The 21,843-nt window shown below is 44.1% G+C and overlaps 1 protein-coding gene across 1 annotated transcript in view; it reads left to right on the forward strand.

Moving 5' to 3' along the window:
* Nucleotides 1-21,843, forward strand: part of LOC126473635 (dipeptidase 1-like) — a 1,495,347-nt gene that overhangs the window by 1,442,284 nt on the left and 31,220 nt on the right. Inside the window, exon 13 of the mRNA XM_050100820.1 lies at nucleotides 8,037-8,175. Coding sequence (XP_049956777.1) covers nucleotides 8,037-8,175 — 139 coding nt within the window. The remainder of the gene's footprint in view (nucleotides 1-8,036; nucleotides 8,176-21,843) is intronic.

Here is a 21,843-nt window from a genome sequence, read left to right on the forward strand (position 1 = left end):
GGAATGAAGGGTACAACCACGGGTCGTAACACATCTAAAATGTAACGTGCACTGTTCAAAATGCCGTCAATGCGAACAAGAGGTGACCGAGACGTGTAACCAATGGCACCCCATACCATCACGCCGGTTGATAGGCCAGTATGGCGATGACGAATACACGCTTCCAATGTGAGTTCACCGCGATGTCGCCAAACACGGATGCGACCATCACGATGCTGTAAACAGAACCTGGATTCATCCGAAAAAATGGCGTTTTGCCATTCGTGCACCCAGGTTCGTCGTTTGAGTACACCATCGCAGGTGCTCTTGTCTGTGATGCAGCGTCGAGGGTAACCGCAGCCACGGACTCGGAGCTGATACTCCATGCTGCTGCAAACGTCGTCGAACTGTTCGTGCAGATGGTTGTTGTCTTGCAAACGTCCCCATCTGTTGACTCAGGATTCGAGACGGGGCTGCACGATCCGTTACAGCCATGCGGATAAGATGCCTGTCATGTCGACTGCTAGTGATACGAGGCCGTTGGGATCCAGCACGGCGTTCCGTATTACCCTTCTGAACCCACCGATTCCATATTCTGCTGAAAGTCATTGGATCTCGACCAACGCGAGCAGCAATGTCGCGATACGATAAACCGCAATCGCGATAGGCTACAAACCGACCTTTATCAAAGTCGGAAACGTGATGGCACGCATTTCTCCTCCTTACACGAGTCATCACAACAACGTTTCACCAGGCAACGCCGGTCAACTGCTGTTTGTGTGTGAGAAATCGGTTGGAAACTTTCCTCGTATCAGCACGTTGTAGGTGTCGCCACCGGCGCCATCCTTGTGTGAAAGCTATGAAAAGCTAATCATTTGCATGTCACAGCATCTTCTTCGTCTCGGTTAAATTTCGCGTCTGTAGCACGTCATTTTCGTTGTGTAGCAATTTTAATGGCCAGTAGTGTACTTTCCTGTAGACTGCAGCATCATTGGCAAACTGTCTAATGCCGCTGTCAGTGCCATCAACCAGATCGTTTACGTAAATCGTAAAAAGCAGTGGACCTATTACGCTGCCGTCGGGCACACCTGATGTTGCGCTTGTTTCTGTTGAAGTGTCCCCATTCACTTTGGGACTCACGAGTGACTCCTTGCGCTGATCTCATGCAGTCCTCTGCATTCCTGGACGGTCTCTTTTTGTCAGTACACGAGGCTCACCTCTCATTTGGTGTTCCTCTGCCTCTCCACTTCACATTCGCATAACCAACAGTTGCCTTGTGCGTCATGCTGCTGCTTCAAAACCAAAACGATTTCTTGGTGAGAACTGATTTATTGAATGTCGAAGTAAGCATGTTAGGAAGATTGTTCCAATAATTGGATGCCCTAAAACATCCTCGGTGGATCTGTTGCTCAGGTGATATCCAGTACCATCTACGCTGGAGACCTCTGGGTCCTTCTGACCAACCACTGCGCTGTTTGTTACAGCTCTCCCTGCACCGTTTATGGTTCCACGATTTTGAAAGTAAGTCGTTTGCAACCGACCTGACTAAAACCCTAGGAGATTTTGGTCATATGTAAAATCAGTCAGTGGGTCAAAAATCATCTAATCATTCTCTCAGCGACCACACCGGCACCGAAACGGAAGATGACAGAGAGAAGGCCGAAATACTGAATTCGATCTGCCGAAGTTGTTTCACCGCGAAAGGTGGTAACATGGTGCCTTCTTTCAATCGCCGAGCGAACGTCGAAATGGCAGATACTGATTCTATAAAGATTATGCGAAGGACCTTGCTTCCTCTCTAGCAGGAATTCATCGCGGGTCGCTTGAGCAACGAAAGCGTTACGGAGATGCTAAATGAACTCCACTGGCAGACATTACAAGAGAGGGGTTGTGCGTCACGGTGAACATACTATTTCCTCCCACATACATCTCGCGTACTGACCACCAGGAGAAAATTCGAGAAATTAGAGCCAATACAGAGGCTTCGCGACAGCCATTCTTCCCACGCACCATCTGCGAGCGGAACAGGATTGGAGGGAGAAGATAGTGGTATTGAAAGTACCCTCCACCACACACCATTATGTAGTTTGCGGAGTGTGATGTAGACGTGAAGTTATACTGGCGGGTCCGCCTCTCGTGACGGGTAGTGGTCAATTCCGGATTACACAGGGGCGTCCAGATACTTTTGATCAGATAATGTACATGGACACTAGATCCAATGACATCGTCAACTGTGTCTTATCGTGCTTTTACAAGATGTGGAAGGTTAACTAATTTATACCCCCTCAAAATATTTTTGTAATTCCCTAGTGCTTATTGGGGGATGATGCAGAAGGACAAGTAATTCGTATCTCCTTAAATGGTGTTTGTAATTCCCTAGAGCTTGTTGAGGGATGCCAACTGTCTATACGTATACCTCATGTGAAGAACAGAATGTATTACTCGTGTTGAAATGTATGTTACATTTGTGGCAGCATTGGCCTAGAATGAATTTTCAATCTGCAGCGAAGTTTGCGCTGATTTTATATGTCCTGGCAAATCAAAACTATATGCTGAACAGGGTTTCGAACTTGGATCCTGTGACGGAAATAAAGCTGGGAGAGCGAGTCGTGAGCTCAGACAAAGTTTGCTCACCAGACCACTTGCCTGTGATAGGCAAAGTTCCTAAGTTCGATTCTCAGTCTGCCCTCAGTTTTAATCTGCCAGGAAGTTTCTATATTAGCCCTCTAACAAAGATCCCGCCCATTCGTTTCTGTGATTCCACAGAATCGACCTGTCGACGCTAAGGATGCCTATGATAACTGTTGTTGAAGAAATACGCTTGTAGAAACCGTCGGTGAATATTCTCAGGTTTGTTAACATCACAAAAACTATGAGTACACTGCAGAGGATGTTTAGATATGGATGTGAAATGTGGTGATTGAAAGACTTTTTTGGGGGGGGGAGGGGGGGGTGTTGATGGTACAGCACTGTCTTTATCTTAATGCTATGTACGGAATGTAGTAGATAGGGGAGAGTGTACACTTCTATGACTTTCGCCTCCAGCCATATAACAGAAGTTTAATAAACTTTCTCACTCCATTTTCTAATGATGGACTTTATTTTTTATGTGCTGCAGTCTTTTTCTGAAATTTTAGAAATACTCTGTAAAATTCAGACTGAAAAGGCTGGTCCAAAATGCAGCTTGCTCATGTACCTAGAAACATAATTACACTGAGATTTAAAAGCGTCGCGTTCGAGAAAATCTTGTCAATACTGAACTTAATAGTCTATTTGTTACTTATGTTACCAATAACCACTAGGTGAAATGAAATTAATAAAGAGTATTGTCAAAAATCACTAATCAAGCCAATATATTTTGATACAGAAGCTACTTGAAATTAACACAAGAAATTTCAAGACATGTATAATTTTTGAGAGATTGAGAACTCTAGTTCATTTGCAAGTGTCACACGTTGCGTGGCAAAAGACCTCCTTCTGTTTCAACGTACAAGATGGTGCACGACCGATGAAGTATGGATTAATCGTCCGCCGGTTTTACAAATAGCACTTTACCAAATATAAAAGTTATGTCCCTCAAGAATTAACAATGTCCTCCAAATAGCTGTAATATATTATACAGTAGCTGAATGCGTAGAGCACGAAATATTTACAAATGCTGCACAAAACACAGCTTCATGTCAAACTGTAACGAAAACCGTAAAACTGGCGGAAACTGCTTAAGGCGGTCTCTAGTGCGCCTTCCTTGATGTGGTTCTAAAAGTAGTCGCTACACCGATCAAAACCACCTTACGCTCCTAGGTACTTCATTTTGTACGTACGTCTTTCGTACTCCCTTTGGTTAGTACACGTCACCTTTACAAAATTGTTACTCATTCGAAAGATATAGTCTCTTACACCATGATTCCATCGACCACAACCTCTCTGCTCTACGCTGGGGTGTTAAAAGTCGTGGTTTGCCTCCTGATATCGCTTCGGACCAGACTCCTGCCCGCTGTAGTACATCAACTCGACGCGGCAGGGACTCAACAAGTCGTTGGAGTCCTCTACAGAAAAATTGAGCCATGGTACCTCTATAGACGTCCATAATTGCGAAATTGTTGCCAGTGGAGGATTTTGAGCACGAACTGAACTCTCGATTTTGTCCTATAAATGTTCGACGGGAGTCACATCGGGCGGTCTGCGTGGTCAAATCATCCGCTCGAACTGTCCAGATTGTTCTTCAAACCAGTCGCGAATCGAGACCCGGTGACATGGTCATCCATAACAATTCCATCGTTCTTTGGGACCATGAAGTCCATGAATGCCTACAAATGGTCTCCGAGTAGCCGAACACAACTATTTCCAATCAGTGTTAAATGTGAAGGCAACCCACACCATTATGGAGCCACCATCAGCCTGCACAGAGCCTTGTTGACTACTGGGATTCATGGCTTTGTAGGGTCTGCACCGCACTCGAACCCTACCATCAGATCCTACCAATTGAAATCGTGACTCACCCGACCATGGCAGGGTCTTCCAGTCGTCTAGAGTTCAGCCAATGTGGCCACGAGCCCGGGAGAGGCTCTGCAGGGGAAGTCGTGCTGTCAGCAAGGGCAGTCGTTTTGGTCGTCTGCAGCTATACCACATTAATGCCAGATTTCGCCGCACTGTTAAATCTGATGCGTTCCTCTTACATCGCACATTCATTTCTGGGGTTATTTCACGGAGTGGTGCTTGTCTATAAGCAGTGACAACTCTATGTAAAATGTAAAGCTCTCGGTTGTAAGGTGAACGCCGTTGTCTGCTGCATCACCGGTGGTGAGAGATAATGCCTGAAATTTAGTATTCTCGGCACGCTCTTCACTCTGTGGATTTCGGAATATAAAGTTCCCTAACGACTTCCGAAATGAATTCCCGTGCTCCAACTAGCACTCCACGTTCAAAGTCTGTTAACTCCCGTCCTGCGGTCATAGTTACATCGGAAACCTGTTCACATCTTTTCACATGAATAACCTGAGTGCGAATTACAGTTCCACCAGAGCACTGCCCGTTTGTTCCTTGCGTACTCGATACTGCCGCCGTCTATACATGTGCGTATCGCTATCTTATGACTTTTATCACCTCACAGTGTCTAGCCTCTAACAAGTACAGTGCAGTCTCGTTTATTCGGACTACGCTAATCGAAAATCAGTACAATCTGTAGAGTCAGAAAATGCTGAAGCACAAATTATACAGGGCTATTACAAATGATTGAAGCGATTTCATAAATTCACTGTAGCTCCATTCATTGACATATGGTCACGACACACTACAGATACGTAGAAAAACTCATAAACTTTTGTTCGGCTGAAGCCGCACTTCAGGTTTCTGCCGCCAGAGCGCTCGAGAGCGCAGTGAGACAAAATGGCGACAGGAGCCGAGAAAGCGTATGTCGTGCTTGAAATGCACTCATATCAGTCAGTCATAACAGTGCAACGACACTTCAGAACGAAGTTCAACAAAGATCCACCAACTGCTAACTCCATTCGGCGATGGTATGGGCAGTTTAAAGCTTCTGGATGCCTCTGTAAAAGGAAATCAACGGGTCGGCCTGCAGTGAGCGAAGAAACGGTTGAACGCGTGCGGGCAAGTTTCACGCGTAGCCCGCGGAAGTCGACGAATAAAGCAAGCAGAGAGCTGAACGTACCACAGCCGACGGTTTGGAAAATCTTACGGAAAAGGCTAAAGCAGAAGTCTTACCGTTTACAATTGCTACAAGCCCTGACACCCGATGACAAAGTCAAACGCTTTGAATTTTCGGCGCGGTTGCAACAGCTCATGGAAGAGGATGCGTTCAGTGCGAAACTTGTTTTCAGTGATGAAGCAACATTTTTTCTTAATAGTGAAGTGAACAGACACAATGTGCGAATCTGGGCGGTAGAGAATCCTCACGCATTCGTGCAGCAAATTCGCAATTCACCAAAAGGTAACGTTTTTTGTGCAATCTCACGGTTTAAAGTTTACGGCCCCTTTTTCTTCTGCGAAAAAAACGTTACAGGACACGTGTATCTAGACATGCTGGAAAATTGGCTCATGCCACAACTGGAGACCGACAGCGCCGACTTCATCTTTCAACAGGATGGTGCTCCACCGCACTTCCATCATGATGTTCGGCATTTCTTAAACAGGAGATTGGAAAACCGATGGATCGGTCGTGGTGGAGATCATGATCAGCAATTCATGTCATGGCCTCCACGCTCTCCCGACTTAACCCCATGCGATTTCTTTCTGTGGGGTTATGTGAAAGATTCAGTGTTTAAACCTCCGCTACCAAGAAACGTGCCAGAACTGCGCCGAGTGTGGGAGGAACTTGATTATCGGCTTGATGTCTGCCGAATCACTAAAGGGGCACATATCGAACATTTGTGAATGCCTAAAAAAACTTTTTGAGTTTTTGTATGTGTGTGCAAAGCATTTTGAAAATATCTCAAATAATGAAGTTGTTGTGGAGCTGTGAAATTGCTTCAATCATTTCTAATAATCCTGTACATTATTTTCACAAGAATACCGACTAGATAGACAAAGGCTGTGGGCTTATACACTGCAATAATCAATAAATTTCTTTTGAACTAGATGCATATGTCATTTATGCGCAGCATCGCCGTGCAGGTAATGTTTCACTAGCAATATTTCCGCCTTTGCTTTTCCGTCTGGCTTTCCAAATACAAGGTGAGCACAAAGACTTGCCCTCATTATAACAATTTATTACAGAATAACCGTTTGACATAATAAGTTACATTTGATGCCGTTACGTAGGTTAATGTCACTAGTTTTTTTTTAGCGTTAGTAAACCTCAACGTGTGTTCCCTTGGTAGCTCGGATAACGTCGAGGCTGTATACCAGTTCCCGTCAGGTGTTTCGTAACATGTGTTCTGTCACAGTATCCAAAGCAGCTTGTATCCTAGCCTTCAGTTCGTCGATGTCAGCAGCTGTCCTTGATATAGCCCCAGAAAAAAAAGTCAAGGGCCGTAATGTCAGTAGTGGGGTGTAATGACCGGATCGGTGGATCGGAAGGAACGGTCCAACACCCTGTCCACCCCGCTCTCCAGACATTACGCCACTTGACTTTTTTTTTCTTGGGCGACATCAAGGGCAGAGTCTTCGTCACACCAGCTGCTGACATCGAGGAACTGAAGGCTAGAATACAAGCTGCTTTGGGTACTGTGACAGAACACATGTTACGAAACACCTGTCGAAAACTGGAATATCGCCTTGACATTCTACGAGATACCAAGGGATCATACATTGAGGTTTTATAGCGCAAGTGGTCTTAAAAAAAAAACTAGAAACACTAACCTATGTAACGACATCAAATGTAACTTATTATGTCAAACACTTATTCTGTTATAAATTTTCATAATCAGGTCAAGACTTTGTGCTCAACCTGTAAATAACTACTTTTGTCCTGCTGCTTTGTTGAGTCTGTATGTGTCATAATTTTATGGTTTTGAGCGTCAATTTTATAAACTAATCAGCCACCATTGTCGTTATTGTCTACACACGAAGAAAAGAGGATTATTTCGTTATCAGAAATCATACCGTCATTGTTATTTGATAGCCATGTGTTTACGTCTGTAAGAGCTATGTCTGAGAAAATGTAAATGTTTCAACACAAAATTCAGCAGCAGTCTCTTTCAACAGCTCTCCTTTACCCATCCTGTGCACTGCACCTAATTTATTGTTCAAGAGTGCTGCCATCGCAATTCTGTTTGATATAATTTTATACTCGAAATAAGTGGGGGCAATACAGTACTGTCAGCTTCTTAGCGGACACCGTGGCAGGTTACTTGTATGATGGCAGGTTGAATGTAAATTGTGTGATTTTCGTATTGGAATGTTCCAGTTGTTACTGAATGGAGATCAAGATTAATGAGGGCACGATAAGTGAGGTTCCACTGTAAAGTATTCTTCATCCCTGATGTGGAACGCCAATTCACCTACGCAGGTTTCCCCTGCGGTGGTTCCAAGGTCAGACGGTTAGTGGATGGTTTCACTTTTGGGGAACAGTGGTGTGATGTCTGTGGACGGTGTTGCAGGACGCCGGAGGGCCTGGAGGACGTGTCGCGGTACCCTCTGCTGCTGGCGGAGCTGGCCAGGGACCGCCTGTGGAGCGCCTCCGACATCAAGAAGCTGGCCGGCGCCAACCTCGTCAGGGTCTTCCGGGAGGTCGAGAAGGTGCGTCCGCCAGGCGCCGCGCGAAGCTCGCCCGCGTCCCACTGCCCCTCTCATAAGTGTCCAAATACCGGAAAGAGTAGGTAGTTACTTAGAACTGCAATCAAGCTATAACTCTCCACCACATTACATCCATACTCTCCACACACCAAGCATATTGATAACGCTCTCAACGAGACAGGCCGTATCATAACATGTAGCCTACGACAAACTCCAGACGACAAAATCAACCAACTGGCAGGCATAGCACCTGCGGAGATAAGACGAAGTACATCGGCAGAAGTTGAAAAGAAAAAGCAGGAAAACGATACCAGGCATCCCATGTTTGGCAGTGAAGCACCGTGTTTCAAGGTTGAAGCCCAGAAAGAGTTTCCTGCATACAATTGAAGCAATTGCTCGAACAGTCCACGGGTGTACTGCCGGTCCATAGTGTCCAACGGGCGCAATATTCCGGCGATCAGACATATCGCCATCGTCAGGTGCGCTGACGAAATGAGTTCCTGAGGGCGGGCGGCCGCCCTAAATCCCCTTCCCCCGCGAGGCGTTCTCTCCGCGCGTCGACGGTCGCTGAGAGGCTGGCTGGCGTCGGCGTCTGTGGTGGCGTCGGTGTGACTGCCTCGTCTGCCCTGGTCGCTCGTTCGTTTTCTTTCAGTTCGTCAGCGCACCTGACGATGGCGACATGTCTCATCGCCGAAGTATTGTGCCCGTTGGACACTATGGACCGGCAGTACACCCCTTGGACTGTTCAAGCAAGAAATACGCCGGGAGAAGTTGATGAATCACAATTGAAGCAATTACATCTTCACCTTCCTCTTGCCGAATTGATCTGTGGTGGACAAAATAATTGAAAATAATAGCTAAAGCCTGAAGGAGGAGCCTGCTGCTGGTTTCGAACTACCCTATCAGACGTGGAAGACACTGCAGACTGGACTGTCGTGGTGCTAACAAAACTTGAGACGATAGGGAAACATTTCTGGAGATGCAGCCTGCGAATGCGGAGAATCTCAAGATGATGCACGCCTCTTGGTCTGTCTAAAGTTGCCTGAATCCTGAAAACCTGATGACCTGGCCGCAGCAAATGTTCCAGCAGTCAAGACAGTCAATTTCTGGGCCTCAAAACCAATTTGACTTTTGTAAAATCCTGTATCCATATTCTAGATATGTATGATTTTCTAAATAATTTTTATTACTGTCCTGAATCCGAAAATAATAATAATAATAACACCCATTATTTCCTAACACATAATAGCGCATCCTTCACCTGCAACTTCATCGTTAGTGTTTCATTATAGTTCACTACCATTGGTATAAAATTTTTGCATTTGTCTCCTAAAGGTATTCAGGAAGTTCACACAACACCAGCAGTGTAACTTCTGATGGCAGAAAGGAATGACTACTAAGCTTACTGGAAAAAAAAAATTAGTAACCTCTAGAGAAATCCGAAGGAACGCAATTTAATAGCGTATAATTCCTCCCCGTGACTTGATAACCGCCTAGATACCGTTAGGAAGATAGCCAACAATGTTGTGCAGATACTTCACATTCACGTTAGGCCACTTGCCGAGAATGTGATAGCGCAGTTCCACCAAAGTGCTGGGAGTATGATGCCGACGTTTCCACGTTTTACTCGCTGTTCCAGCATGTCCTACAGAATTCCTGTGGGGTTGAAGTCAGGTGACTCTGCAGGCCAATCGATATTTAATACGGTTCGGGATTGATCAGAAAACCAGTCACATATTTTGCAGCCCGATGAACTTCCCTGTTATCATCTTTATGCGCATGTGTGAGCAATGGCCTCTTGCGGGGTGACTGACTCCAAATGTTCATTTCTTGCTCTTCCCACAGCGATGTTCTCTCGCTAACGCGTTGGAATGGAACTTCACTCACTGCCTGCTGCGATTCGTGTCGGGTTTGGAAGCGATTTTCATTCACAAGATATAAGTCTCCGATGCCTCTCATCCAAGACCTTTTTCCGTCCACAAGTCTGACGTCGTGATTCGTGACCGCGTGTGTTGTCCCTTTGCTTGTAGCCTGCTTGAGCAGTCCACCAATAAGTCTAGCATCTTCACCCACTTTATGGCGATGGGCATGACCAAACACGATTGCCCCATTTTGCCAGTCACGTCATTACATTTGCCCATGGTTACGTATAATTTCCTCTTGAAACCTCAGTGTCTTATTAATCTGCTACTGCCTTAAGCTCACCCAGAGGTCGTACGCGTGTGGTTGAGCACGTGACTCGATTTCTGCGCCATCTGTAAAGGCTTAACTACTCTGTTGTGGGTGCGCACTGTAGTGACAATTTTTTTTTTCGGGTTAGCTTTCATATACCTGCATTTGCAACACATTTAGGGCTTTTCAGTTCTTATTTGTAACGAACACTCGACGTCAGGACTAAAAACGTCATTGATCTTCGGTCTCGGCTTTTACTACCTTAAGAAATCTTGAGAGAGTATGTTGCATTAGGGAAATCGAAGATGGTAATAAGAATCGATTTAGTTGTAATATATACATTGGCTGAAAAAAGAAAGATAAACTTGCGGAAGGACAGCATAAAATGAAATGGAACTTCCTTGTTTGAGAGGGTATGTTACTTTAGAGACAACAAAATCGAATCTAGCCTACATAGAGATTGACAGTTCTGTTGTGATACGACTGTCGTAACAGGTCCTTCATGTGCTTCATACTGGCAATGGAATGGAGCTGGTCTCACACATGCCCTGTTGGCGACAATCCGGGGATCTTGCTGGCCACTGGGGTACCTCACCATCACCCAGACAGTTCGTAGCTACATGTGCCAAGTGTGGACGAACGAACATTGTGCTGCTGAAAAATTGCACCACACTAATGTCGTACGAGAGGTACCACATGAGGACGCAGAATGTTCGTGAAGTAAGACTGTGCCGTACGAGTTCCCTCAACCATAACCAGCTGTGACATGAAGGCACACCCGATAGTTCCCTGCCCCATGACGCCAGAAGTAACATCGCCGTAGCTCTCCAAGACATTGGAAGAGTCAGACATCTCCCAAAGCCGCCGCCAAACTCGATGGTCGTCCTGGGCAGTTCAGAAACGCGACACTTGGGTGAATACAATGCGACGCCATGCTCCAGCATTCCATGCTCCCAAATGGCAGAATGCCACACGCAGCCGTTTGTGTTGTGGTGTTAACATCAGATAGCGCATGTGGAGGTAATTCCCTAGTCCGGCTACTGTTAGCCTTCGATCAGTGTAGTGGGATGGCACAGACTGTCGCAGGGAGCATGTTCGTTGTAATCGGATGTCAGGAGCATATCTGAAGGTGCTTGGTGCTCAATATGACGATGAGTCGCATCTGACTGCCTTAGATCTACATCTACATCTACATTTATACTCCGCAAACCACCCAACGGTGTGTGGCGGACGGCACTTTACGTGCCACTGTCATTACCTCCCTTTCCTGTTCCAGTCGCGTATGGTTCGCGGGAAGAACGACTGTCTGAAAGCCTCCGTGCGCGCTCTAATCTCTCTAATTTTACAATCCTGATCTCCTCGGGAGGTATAAGTAGGGGGAAGCAATATATTCGATACCTCATCCAGAAACGCACCCTCTCGAAACCTGGCGAGCAAGCTACACCGCGATGCACAGCACCTCTCTTGCAGAGTCTGCCACTTGAGTTTATTAAACATCTCCGTAACGTTATCACGGTTACCAAATAACCCTGTGACGAAAAGCGCCGCTCTTCTTTGGATCTTCTCTATCTCCTCCGTCAACCCCTATCTGGTACGGATCCCACACTGATGAGCAATACTCAAGTATAGGTCGAACGAGTGTTTTGTAAGCCACCTCCTTTGTTGATGGACTACATTTTCTAAGGACTCTCCCAATGAATCTCAACCTGGTACCCGCCTTACCAACAATTAATTTTATATGATCGTTCCACTTCAAATCGTTCCGCACGCATACTCCCAGATATTTTACAGAAGTAACTGCTACCAGTGTTTGTTCCGCTATCATATAATCATACAATAAAGGATCCTTGTTTCTATGTATTCGCAATACATTACATTTGTCTATGTTAAGGGTCAGTTGCCACTCCCTGCACCAAGTGACTACCCGCTGCAAGGCTTCCTGCATTTCGCTACAATTTTCTAATGCTGCAGCTTCTCTGTATACTACAGCATCATCCGCGAAAAGCCGCATGGGACTTCCGACACTATCTACTAGGTCATTTATATATATTGTGAAAAGCAATGGTCCCATAACACTCCCCTGTGGCAAGCCAGAGGTTACTTTAACGTCTGTAGACGTCTCTCCATTGATAACAACATGCTGTGTTCTGTTTGCTAAAAACTCTTCAATCCAGCCACACAGCTGGTCTGATATTCCGTAGGCTCTTACTTTGTTTATCAGGCGACAGTGCGGAATTGCATCGAATGCCTTCAAGAAAAATAGCATCTACCTGGGAGCCTGTATCTGATATTTTCTGGGTCTCATGAACAAATAAAGCGATTTGGGTCTCACACGATCGCTGTTTCCGGAATCCATGTTGATTTCTACATAGTAGATTCTGGGTTTCCAAAAACGACATGATACTCGAGCAAAAAACATGTTCTAAAATTCTACGACAGATCGACGTCAGAGATATAGGTCTATAGTTTTGCGCATCTGCTCGACGACCCTTCTTGAAGACTGGGACTACCTGTGCTCTTTTCCAATCATTTGGAACCTTCCGTTCCTCTAGAGACTTGCGGTACACGGCTGTTAGATGGGGGGCAATTGTGTGATACGACCAGCCAGCCAAGTGGACACCCCAAATGAGGCACCATTCATAGTCTGTTGGATACTGATAAAGCTCTCTCACACGTGTACTCGCCAGTGCAGTGTCTCCTACAGCGATCATTCAACACCCGGTGATGTTCACGTAGCTTGTATGCCCTAGCAGACGGTGTGGTAACACTAAACAAAAACAACATTAATGTTCTCTGGTGACTGTTCTCCCTGTCAGACAGAATTGTATCTGTAATCATCCGACCTTGTCTTCAGTGTTTCTTTGTCAGGCAGTGTTGGTCTCTTCCACCAAATCAATCCAGTCGTGCAGTGTACGTACTAAAGAACTTATACATACGCTTCCGCATATCTAAATGCTTGTACAGGTGTATATTCGGTTACAAATACAATTATAGTGGCATACACTATTTGCGTTCTTGTATACAAACATCCTTAAATAAATGGGTGTGGGTTATGATTGATCAGTGGTTAGCAGATTTTGTGTTTGCTGCAAGGAAGCAGTCCATTGCTTCTCAGGATGAATCTAGAAATAGCTGTGGAGAGTAACATCTAATTGATATTGATAAAACTTTTGACGGCGTTTTAAAAAAATTGAAAGTAGAACAACACTTTATTCGTGTATTATTTTACTTTTATTGTAAAATAAGTTGCATGGACCATCTGAGCGAATCATGGGAGATATGCTTAAACGATTAGTAGAAAGACATAGCTGGAACTAAGACACAAAGGAATTACGGACATTGGCTACAAGTGAACATTGACTCAAATCAGTGGGAAAGTTGAAAATTCCTTCCTGATCTGTAGCTGAATTCGGGTCTCCTCCTTACTAGGCGGAATCCTGGTCCAGCACGAGTTTTCACCTTCCCCCACTGATTTAAATCAATGTCTGCTCGCAGTCGATGTCTGTAGTCCCTTGTGTCTTCATTCAAATGGCTGCACGACCAAAATGGTATCTGTTCTTCGGACATGTCCCACAGAGCAAACACCACACATATATAGATGGAACTCTGTTGTCCCCAATAACCACATTACACCATTCACCTACGTATTATCTTAGTTCAGCCCGCCCGGTTAGCCGTGCGGTCTAACGCACAGCTTTGCTGGCGGGAAGCAGCGCCTGGTCGCCGGCATGAATCTGCCCGGCGGACTGTGTCGAGGTCCAGTGAGCCGGCCAGTCTGTGAATGGTTTTTGGGCGGTTTTCCCTCTGCCACGGCGAATGCGGGCTGGTTTCCCTTATTCTGCTTCAGCTACATTATGTCGGCGATTGCTGCGCAAACAAGTTCTCCACGTACGCGTACACCACCTTTACTCTACCACGCAAACATAGGGGCTACACTCGTCTAGTGTAAGACGTTCCCTTGGAGGGGGGGGGGGGGGGTCCACCAGGGGCCGAACCGCATAATCTCCCTGGGTTCGAGGCGGGGCGGCGAAGGGGTGTGAAATGGACTGCGGTATTCGTGGTGGGGTTGTGGCCCACTGCGGCTGCGGCAGAGACGGAGCCCTTCCCTCGTTTCTAGGTCCGCAGTTAACATACAATACAGTACCTCAGTTCAGAATTAAACTACAAGAGTGTACAATAGAAGCAACGTGAATTGCCCAAAAAGAATCAAAGTGAAATGCGTGTGTTTCGTTCCCTTTAATAATGTTCCACTTTTTTGATAACAAACACAGAAGTTTTCTTTTTGCTTGTTACATCTCTCTCTGAGCTACGTTATATATGGACCACAGTCGTACAATGGTTTGTGGAAAGATAATCTGTGGCCCATTGTTTTCCTCCTCCCGCGTGTGCTGGGTGACACTGCTAACAGCTGATTTCGTTGTTGTCGTTATTCTGGGTACGGCTACATCGATCAGCGTACAGCGTTCTGCGACTCAACTGAGTTGGCAAGGATCTCTCAATTCATTAATTACCCCTGATCTGTAATTTATGTTACATGATTTCTTATTGTCTCCAAAACGTTTTCAATCGCTCCACCAAGTAAGTATTTACTCCGGCAAATATTTTGAGTGCTCTTCATTTATGATTATCGCTTGGGATCACAGTTGGTGCAATTGAGTGTAATATACGGCTTATATCTCTTGCTTTTTTGTTTTATGTCTCCATAATTATGCGTATAGTTCGTTTAGACCCCTAAAGAGATATGTGATTGTTTTCACTTTCCGTTTTCTGAACACCGCTCGCAGATGCAAATACTAGAGAGAAAGAACGACGTTTGTACAGCTGGGATAAATCCGGGGAAGGTGGCCACGACTTTTTCAGAAGCCAGTTTCCCGCCCTCATACACAGGAACAACCTCAAACTTCCTCTAAATTTCCTTTCTGATTCATAAAAAACAAAAGTCGACTTGGTTTACAAGGATATACCAGGTTCGACACTACCTAAAAGGTCTTAAGAAATATGTAACACTTGGCCATCTTACTCAAGTATCAGGGGTTAGATGGCCAGACATGTAAGGCATAGATGACCATCGGAAAAAAAACTCTTTAAAATCAAAGAGAAAAATTTTAAAATATTAAACGTTTTAAACATCTTTTATTGCATTCTTTGATACAATAAGTTTTTATAAAGATATTAATTGTAGGTAAATGATGACTAAAACAGAACCTCATTTGTAAGAGGCATTTTACAGATGTCGAATTTTTTTAACATTTTTGTTAACTCGTTGGAACACATTAATTTCATACAGAAAATAACGAGAAGTCGTCCCAATTATGTAGGTTATTGGGTCTAGAATTAAGCCTAATTTACGAAAAGTAATGTTTATTTTATGAGCTCAGATTTACTTTCTTAAAACTGTATTACCACATCGATGGCACGCATCAAAATGTGGTCTGTAGGATTCATGTAACCAACGCTTACATATGACACATTGAATCCGATCACAGTTTTTATCGGTTTTTGAGTAGTCTTCCCCGCATCCAACGCACTCGTCCTCTTCTTCAAGAAGCTCGTCACTTGAATTTTCCTTGTAGTGAACGCCATCTGACGAGTCTGAACAGTCTGACGTTCCTTTAACCTTCCTGATCAGCGCCTTTTTCACTATTTTTTTCAATATGTCAATTTTTTCCTATCTTGAATAAAGTTTCAGTTTCAGTCTTTTTTAATATTTTCGTTTGACGCCAAGTTTGTAGCTTTAATTTCTCTATACCAACGGGTGTTTGTTTGATCTTCGGGCCTAGGTGGAAAAGGTGAAATATTGTCCAGAATTTTTGTGGGGGTGACTTGTTTCGTTTCATTTGAAATATCAGGCCAAAAGAGGCCTATCGTCTGGTCTTGTGGAAGCTCCTGTTAGGGTTGACGTTGCTCTTATTTCAGGGCATTTTTGGCCACATTTGTCTGCTGAAGTAGAGCCGGTTGATCTAGTTGTGAATTGTGGCTTGGGTATCAGAACTCTCTCAGTCGATTACTGGCTAGGTGATTCGACGATATCTGCTATAGTAGGGGAACACGGCAAGAGTAACGAGGCTCTTTCGTGGAGTGTTTGGCCAGATACGTCGATGATTTCATTTCCTGTAGGTCTATCTGGATCACTTCTAAAAGCGTAATCTGGAGCTGCATCGGGATTAAACAGATAGAGTCCCATTGCTTTGAATCCAGAGACGGTGATTCCTGGTGTTGCAGCTTTTCACCAACAACCTATTAGTAGATCGGAAAACTGCAATCATACTAGCTTCCTATGTAAGTGATTCCTTTGCTATTTTTCAACGACACTATAAAAATAATGCTTTAAAGATTTGCAGGCAAATCGGTCCAGTGGTTGCAGATAATGGGCGGTATGGCTGGAGAAGCACATTGAACTATTCCTCTTGGCAAACATCAACATCTGTACAAGGTAGAGTGTGAAATATGGCCAACTAAAATCCGCATAACTGTACCAAGGTGTGTACGGGGCACAGACTGATCACTTAGCCATTCCAAAAAGGTCTCAGCATTGATGTAGGTTTCAGCATACACGTAGGCAGATTTATTTGACATGACAACTTTACTTCCCTGAGGCATGCTGTCCTGCCGCTCCTTTTCTTTGTTAACTCAATTAACATGACGACGAATAAACATCCCTTCAGTATATCAGCATGCAATTACTGTAGTAGTCTCTCCTTTCTCTGTCGAAGTAATCATGGAACTGTTTTTGACCCCTTTTCAGCTACAACAGCACCTGGTCAGCTATTTAACTGCAGGCAATGGGGGGTTAAAGTAAGTTGAAATATTCCTTGACTTCATCACGATTGATTCCCAGCACTCTGTCCAAAGATCGCACACTTAGATCCGTATGTCGAGATAAGAACCTACTTTAACTTTTTCGTTATTAAATTTGTGTTTAAGGCCATGCTGCACAGCACAATCATAAGATAGGCTTCGTATATAGTCCTCTTAAGGAAAACCATTTTCTGTGTGCTGGAGAAGCCGTAACTCATTAGCTTAACCCAAATAAGAACTAGGCATCATTGGAATTTTGGAATTACGGTCGGTCTCTAATTTTCTCTCAAAAGATCTTTGGGAGTAGTAAACTCAACAGGATCTTTCCTCACATAATATCCATCGTCATTTACTTTATTAATAGCATTCTTAGGGTCTTTTTCTTTCCATGATCCGATAGAAGAGCTGACCTTTCAAATTTACTTATTCGACATCTGTAAAAAAAAAAAAAAAAAATGGCAATGTCACCAAATTTTAATATGTAACACGTTTATGGGATGGCCATCCATCCCGATGATTGTATGACCGTCTCTCCGAAACAGCTGGGAGAGACTGTCATAACGCGTCATCAAACATGGTGGACGCTAACTCAAACGAAACCTAATTACTGGTATGCAGTTAGACCTTAATAATTTTGAAACTGAAGTTTCTGTTGTTACTCGCAGCCTAAGTTATGTTTAAATCGAAAGGTTGTCACATACTACATAATTTATTGGTACACTTAAATAAAACTAAAGTCATTGAAATTGCTTACTTTTACTTGAAATAAAGAGCCATCCGGAGCAGCGACAATCACTCGCATTATTTCCTGCCAATTGACTGGCAGCGCTGTTCAGCGGGTCGCGGAAGAACTACGGGCGTTGGCCATCTCTCGCGTATTGCCGTCTATCCCGCGTTTACCCTACACCCTCCGAAGAACTTTAAAGTGAATGCCAAAGGGTAAGTAGCACTTTATGTATTATTAGGGCTTTATCCCTTCCATTTAGGTGAGGAGCACGGGAAGAAAGATTATTTAAACGCGTGTGAGCATACTGCAATTGATGTAATCTTGTTCTCACGATTCCTATTTATATGACAGCACCTTAAAAAGAAACAGCCATCTTCATTTCGTTTCCATCATATTCAGTATTCTCTCTTACCCTCACAGCATCACAGACAATTAGGAAGCTACCGTCAGTCTCTCTGTTTCCAGTAATAAGTAACAACGTAACCGAAAGAGCCACTAACAACGATTAAACCTCGGACAAGCCTAACTAGCATACACAGCCGAACGCCCCCATTGTGTCCGCGGCAACGACGAACATGCAGTATAATGCTAAACGATAATTAAACCATTATAGATTAGTTAAACATGAGTTCGAATGCAGTTAAGCAATTTATAACGATACTGTACAGTCCATTAGCGCCGCACGTGTAACACAGCAACAAGTCTCGCCTACAATCGTGGTTAACGAGTAGCTTTTACCCACGAGTAACGTGTTGATGCACACCGGCTGATGTAATGCACCTGTAATACGTTACGCAGTGTTTACGCGTAGTCAATTATGCCCCTCATAAGTCGAATCGGGACCTTATTAGTTATTGACGTACAAAGAACAATCAAAGTGTTGGGTCCACGCAACTCAAAACAGATGTATTTATACTCTCTCAGGTACAGTATGCCACCTTCGCAACGTCATCGGCGGGATTTTCTTCTTACACCTTTAGGTGCAACCACAACGGAGGGGTATCTGTTGAGAGGCCAGACAAACGTGTGGTTCCTGAAGAGGGGCAGCAGCCTTTTCAGTAGTTGCAAGGGCAACAGTCTGGATGATTGACTGATCTGGCCTTGTAACAATAACCAAAACGGCCTTGCTGGGCTGGTACTGCGAACGGCTGAAAGCAAGGGGAAGCTACAGCTGTGATTTTTCCCGAGGGCATGCAGCTTTACTGTATGATTAAATGATGATCGCGTCCTCTTGGGTAAAATATTCCGGAGGTAAAATAGTCCCCCATACGAATCTCCGGGCGTGGACTACTCAAGAGGATGTCGTTATCAGGAGAAAGAAAACTGGCGTTCTACGGATCGGAGCGTGGAATGTCAGATCCCTTAATCGGGCAGGTAGGTTAGAAAATTTAAAAACGGAAATGGATAGGTTAAAGTTAGATATAGTGGGAATTAGTGAAGTTCGGTGGAAGGAGGAACAAGACTTCTGGTCACGTGACTACAGGGTTATAAACACAAAATCAAATAGGGGTAATGCAGGAGTAGGTTTAATAATGAATAGGAAAATAGGAATGCGGTTAAGCTACTACAAACAGCATAGTGAACGCATTATTATGGCCAAGATAGATACGAAGCCCACACCTACTACAGTAGTACAAGTAGAGCCAACTAGCTCTCCAGATGACGAAGAAATTGAAGAAATGTATGATGAAATAAAAGAAATTATTCAGATAGTGAAGGGAGAAGAATATTTAATAGTCATGGGTGACTGGAATTCGAGTGTAGGAAAAGGGAGAGAAGGAAACGTAGTAGGTGAATAAGGATTGGGGCTAAGAAATGAAAGAGGAAGCCTCCTGGTAGAATTTTGCACAGAGCACAACATAAACATAGCTAACACTTGGTTTAAGAATCATGAAAGAAGGTTGTATACATGGAAGAACCCTGGAGATACTAAAAGGTATCAGATAGATTATATAATGGTAAGACAGAGACTTAGGAACCAGGTTTTAAATTGTAAGACATTTCCAGGGGCAGATGTGGACTCTGACCACAATCTATTGGTTATGACCTGTAGATTAAAACTGAAGAAACTGCAAAAAGGTGGGAATTTAAGGAGATGGGACCTGGATAAACTGAAAGAACCAGAGGTTGTACAGAGTTTCAGGGAGAGCATAAGGGAACAATCGACAGGAATGGGGGAAAGAAATACAATAGAAGAAGAATGGGTAGCTTTGAGGGATGAAGTAGTGAAGGCAGCAGAGGATCAAGTAGGTAAAAAGAGGAGGGCTAGTAGAAATCCTTGGGTAACAGAAGAAATATTGAATTTAATTGATGAAAGGAGAAAATATAAAAATGCAGTAAATGAAGCAGGCAAAAAGGAATACAAACGTCTCAAAAATGAGATCGACAGGAAGTGCAAAATGGCTAAGCAGGGATGGCTAGAGGGCAAATTTAAGGATGTAGAGGCTTATCTCACTAGGGGTAAGATAGATACTGCCTACAGCAAAATTAAAGAGACCTTTCGAGATAAGAGAACGACTTGTATGAATATCAAGAGCTCAGATGGAAACCCAGTTCTAAGCAAAGAAGGGAAATCAGAAAGGTGGAAGGAGTATATAGAGGGGCTATACAAGGGCGATGTACATGAGGACAATATTATGGAAAAGGAAGGGGATGTAGATGAAGATGAAATGGGAGATATGATACTGCGTGAAGAGTTTGACAGAGCACTGAAAGACCTGAGTCGAAACAAGGCCCCCGGAGTAGACAATATTCCATTGGAACTACTGACGGCCGTGGGAGAGCCAGTCCTGACAAAACTCTACCATCTGGTGAGCAAGATGTATGAAACAGGCGAAATACCCTCAGACTTCAAGAAGAATATAAAAATTCCAATCCCAAAGAAAGCAGGTGTTGACAGATGTGAAAATTACCGAACAATCAGTTTAATAAGCCACAGCTGCAAAATACTAACACGAATTCTTTACAGACGAATGGAAAAACTAGTAGAAGCCGACCTCGGGGAAGATCAGTTTGGATTCCGTAGAAACACTGCAACACGTGAGGCAATACTGACCTTACGACTTATCTTAGAAGAAAGAGTAAGGAAAGGCAAACCTACGTTTCTAACATTTGTAGACTTAGAGAAAGCTTTTGACAATGTTGACTGGAATACTCTCTTTCAAATTCTAAAGGTGGCAGGGGTAAAATACAGGGAGTGAAAGGCTATTTACAATTTGTACAGAAACCAGATGGCAGTTATAAGAGTCGAGGGACATGAAAGGGGAGCAATGGTTGGGAAGGGAGTAAGACAGGGTTGTAGCCTCTCCCCGATGTTATTCAATCTGTATATTGAGCAAGCAGTAAAGGAAACAAAAGAAAAATTCGGAGTAGGTATTAAAATCCATGGAGAAGAAATAAAAACTTTGAGGTTCGCCGATGACATTGTAATTCTGTCAGAGGGTTGGATTGGGTTGTTTGGGGAAGGAGACCAGACAGCGAGTTCATCGGACTCATCGGATTAGGGAAGGATGGGGAAGGAATTCGGCCATGCCCTTTCAGAGGAACCATCGCGGCATTTGCCTGGAGTGATTTAGGGAAATCACGGAAAACCTAAATCAGGATGGCTACACGCGGGATTGAACCGTCGTCCTCCCGAATGCGAGTCCAGTGGTTTACCACTGCGCCACCTCGCTCGGTGTAATTCTGTCAGAGACAGCAAAGGACTTGGAAGAGCAGTTGAATGGAATGGACAGTGTCTTGAAAGGAGGATATAAGATGAACATTAACAAAAGCAAAACGAGTATAATGGAATGTAGTCGAATTAAGTTGGGTGATGCTGAGGGAATTACATTAGGAAATGAGACACTTAAAGTAGTAAAGGAGTTTTGCTATTTGGGGAGCAAATTAACTGATGATGGTCGAAGTAGGGAGGATATAAAATGGAGACTGGCAATGGCAAGGAAAGCGTTTCTGAAGAAGAGAAATTTGTTAAC

This window comes from Schistocerca serialis, chromosome 4, assembly GCF_023864345.2.
Source record: "Schistocerca serialis cubense isolate TAMUIC-IGC-003099 chromosome 4, iqSchSeri2.2, whole genome shotgun sequence".
In the NCBI taxonomy this organism is placed as follows: domain Eukaryota; kingdom Metazoa; phylum Arthropoda; class Insecta; order Orthoptera; family Acrididae; genus Schistocerca; species Schistocerca serialis.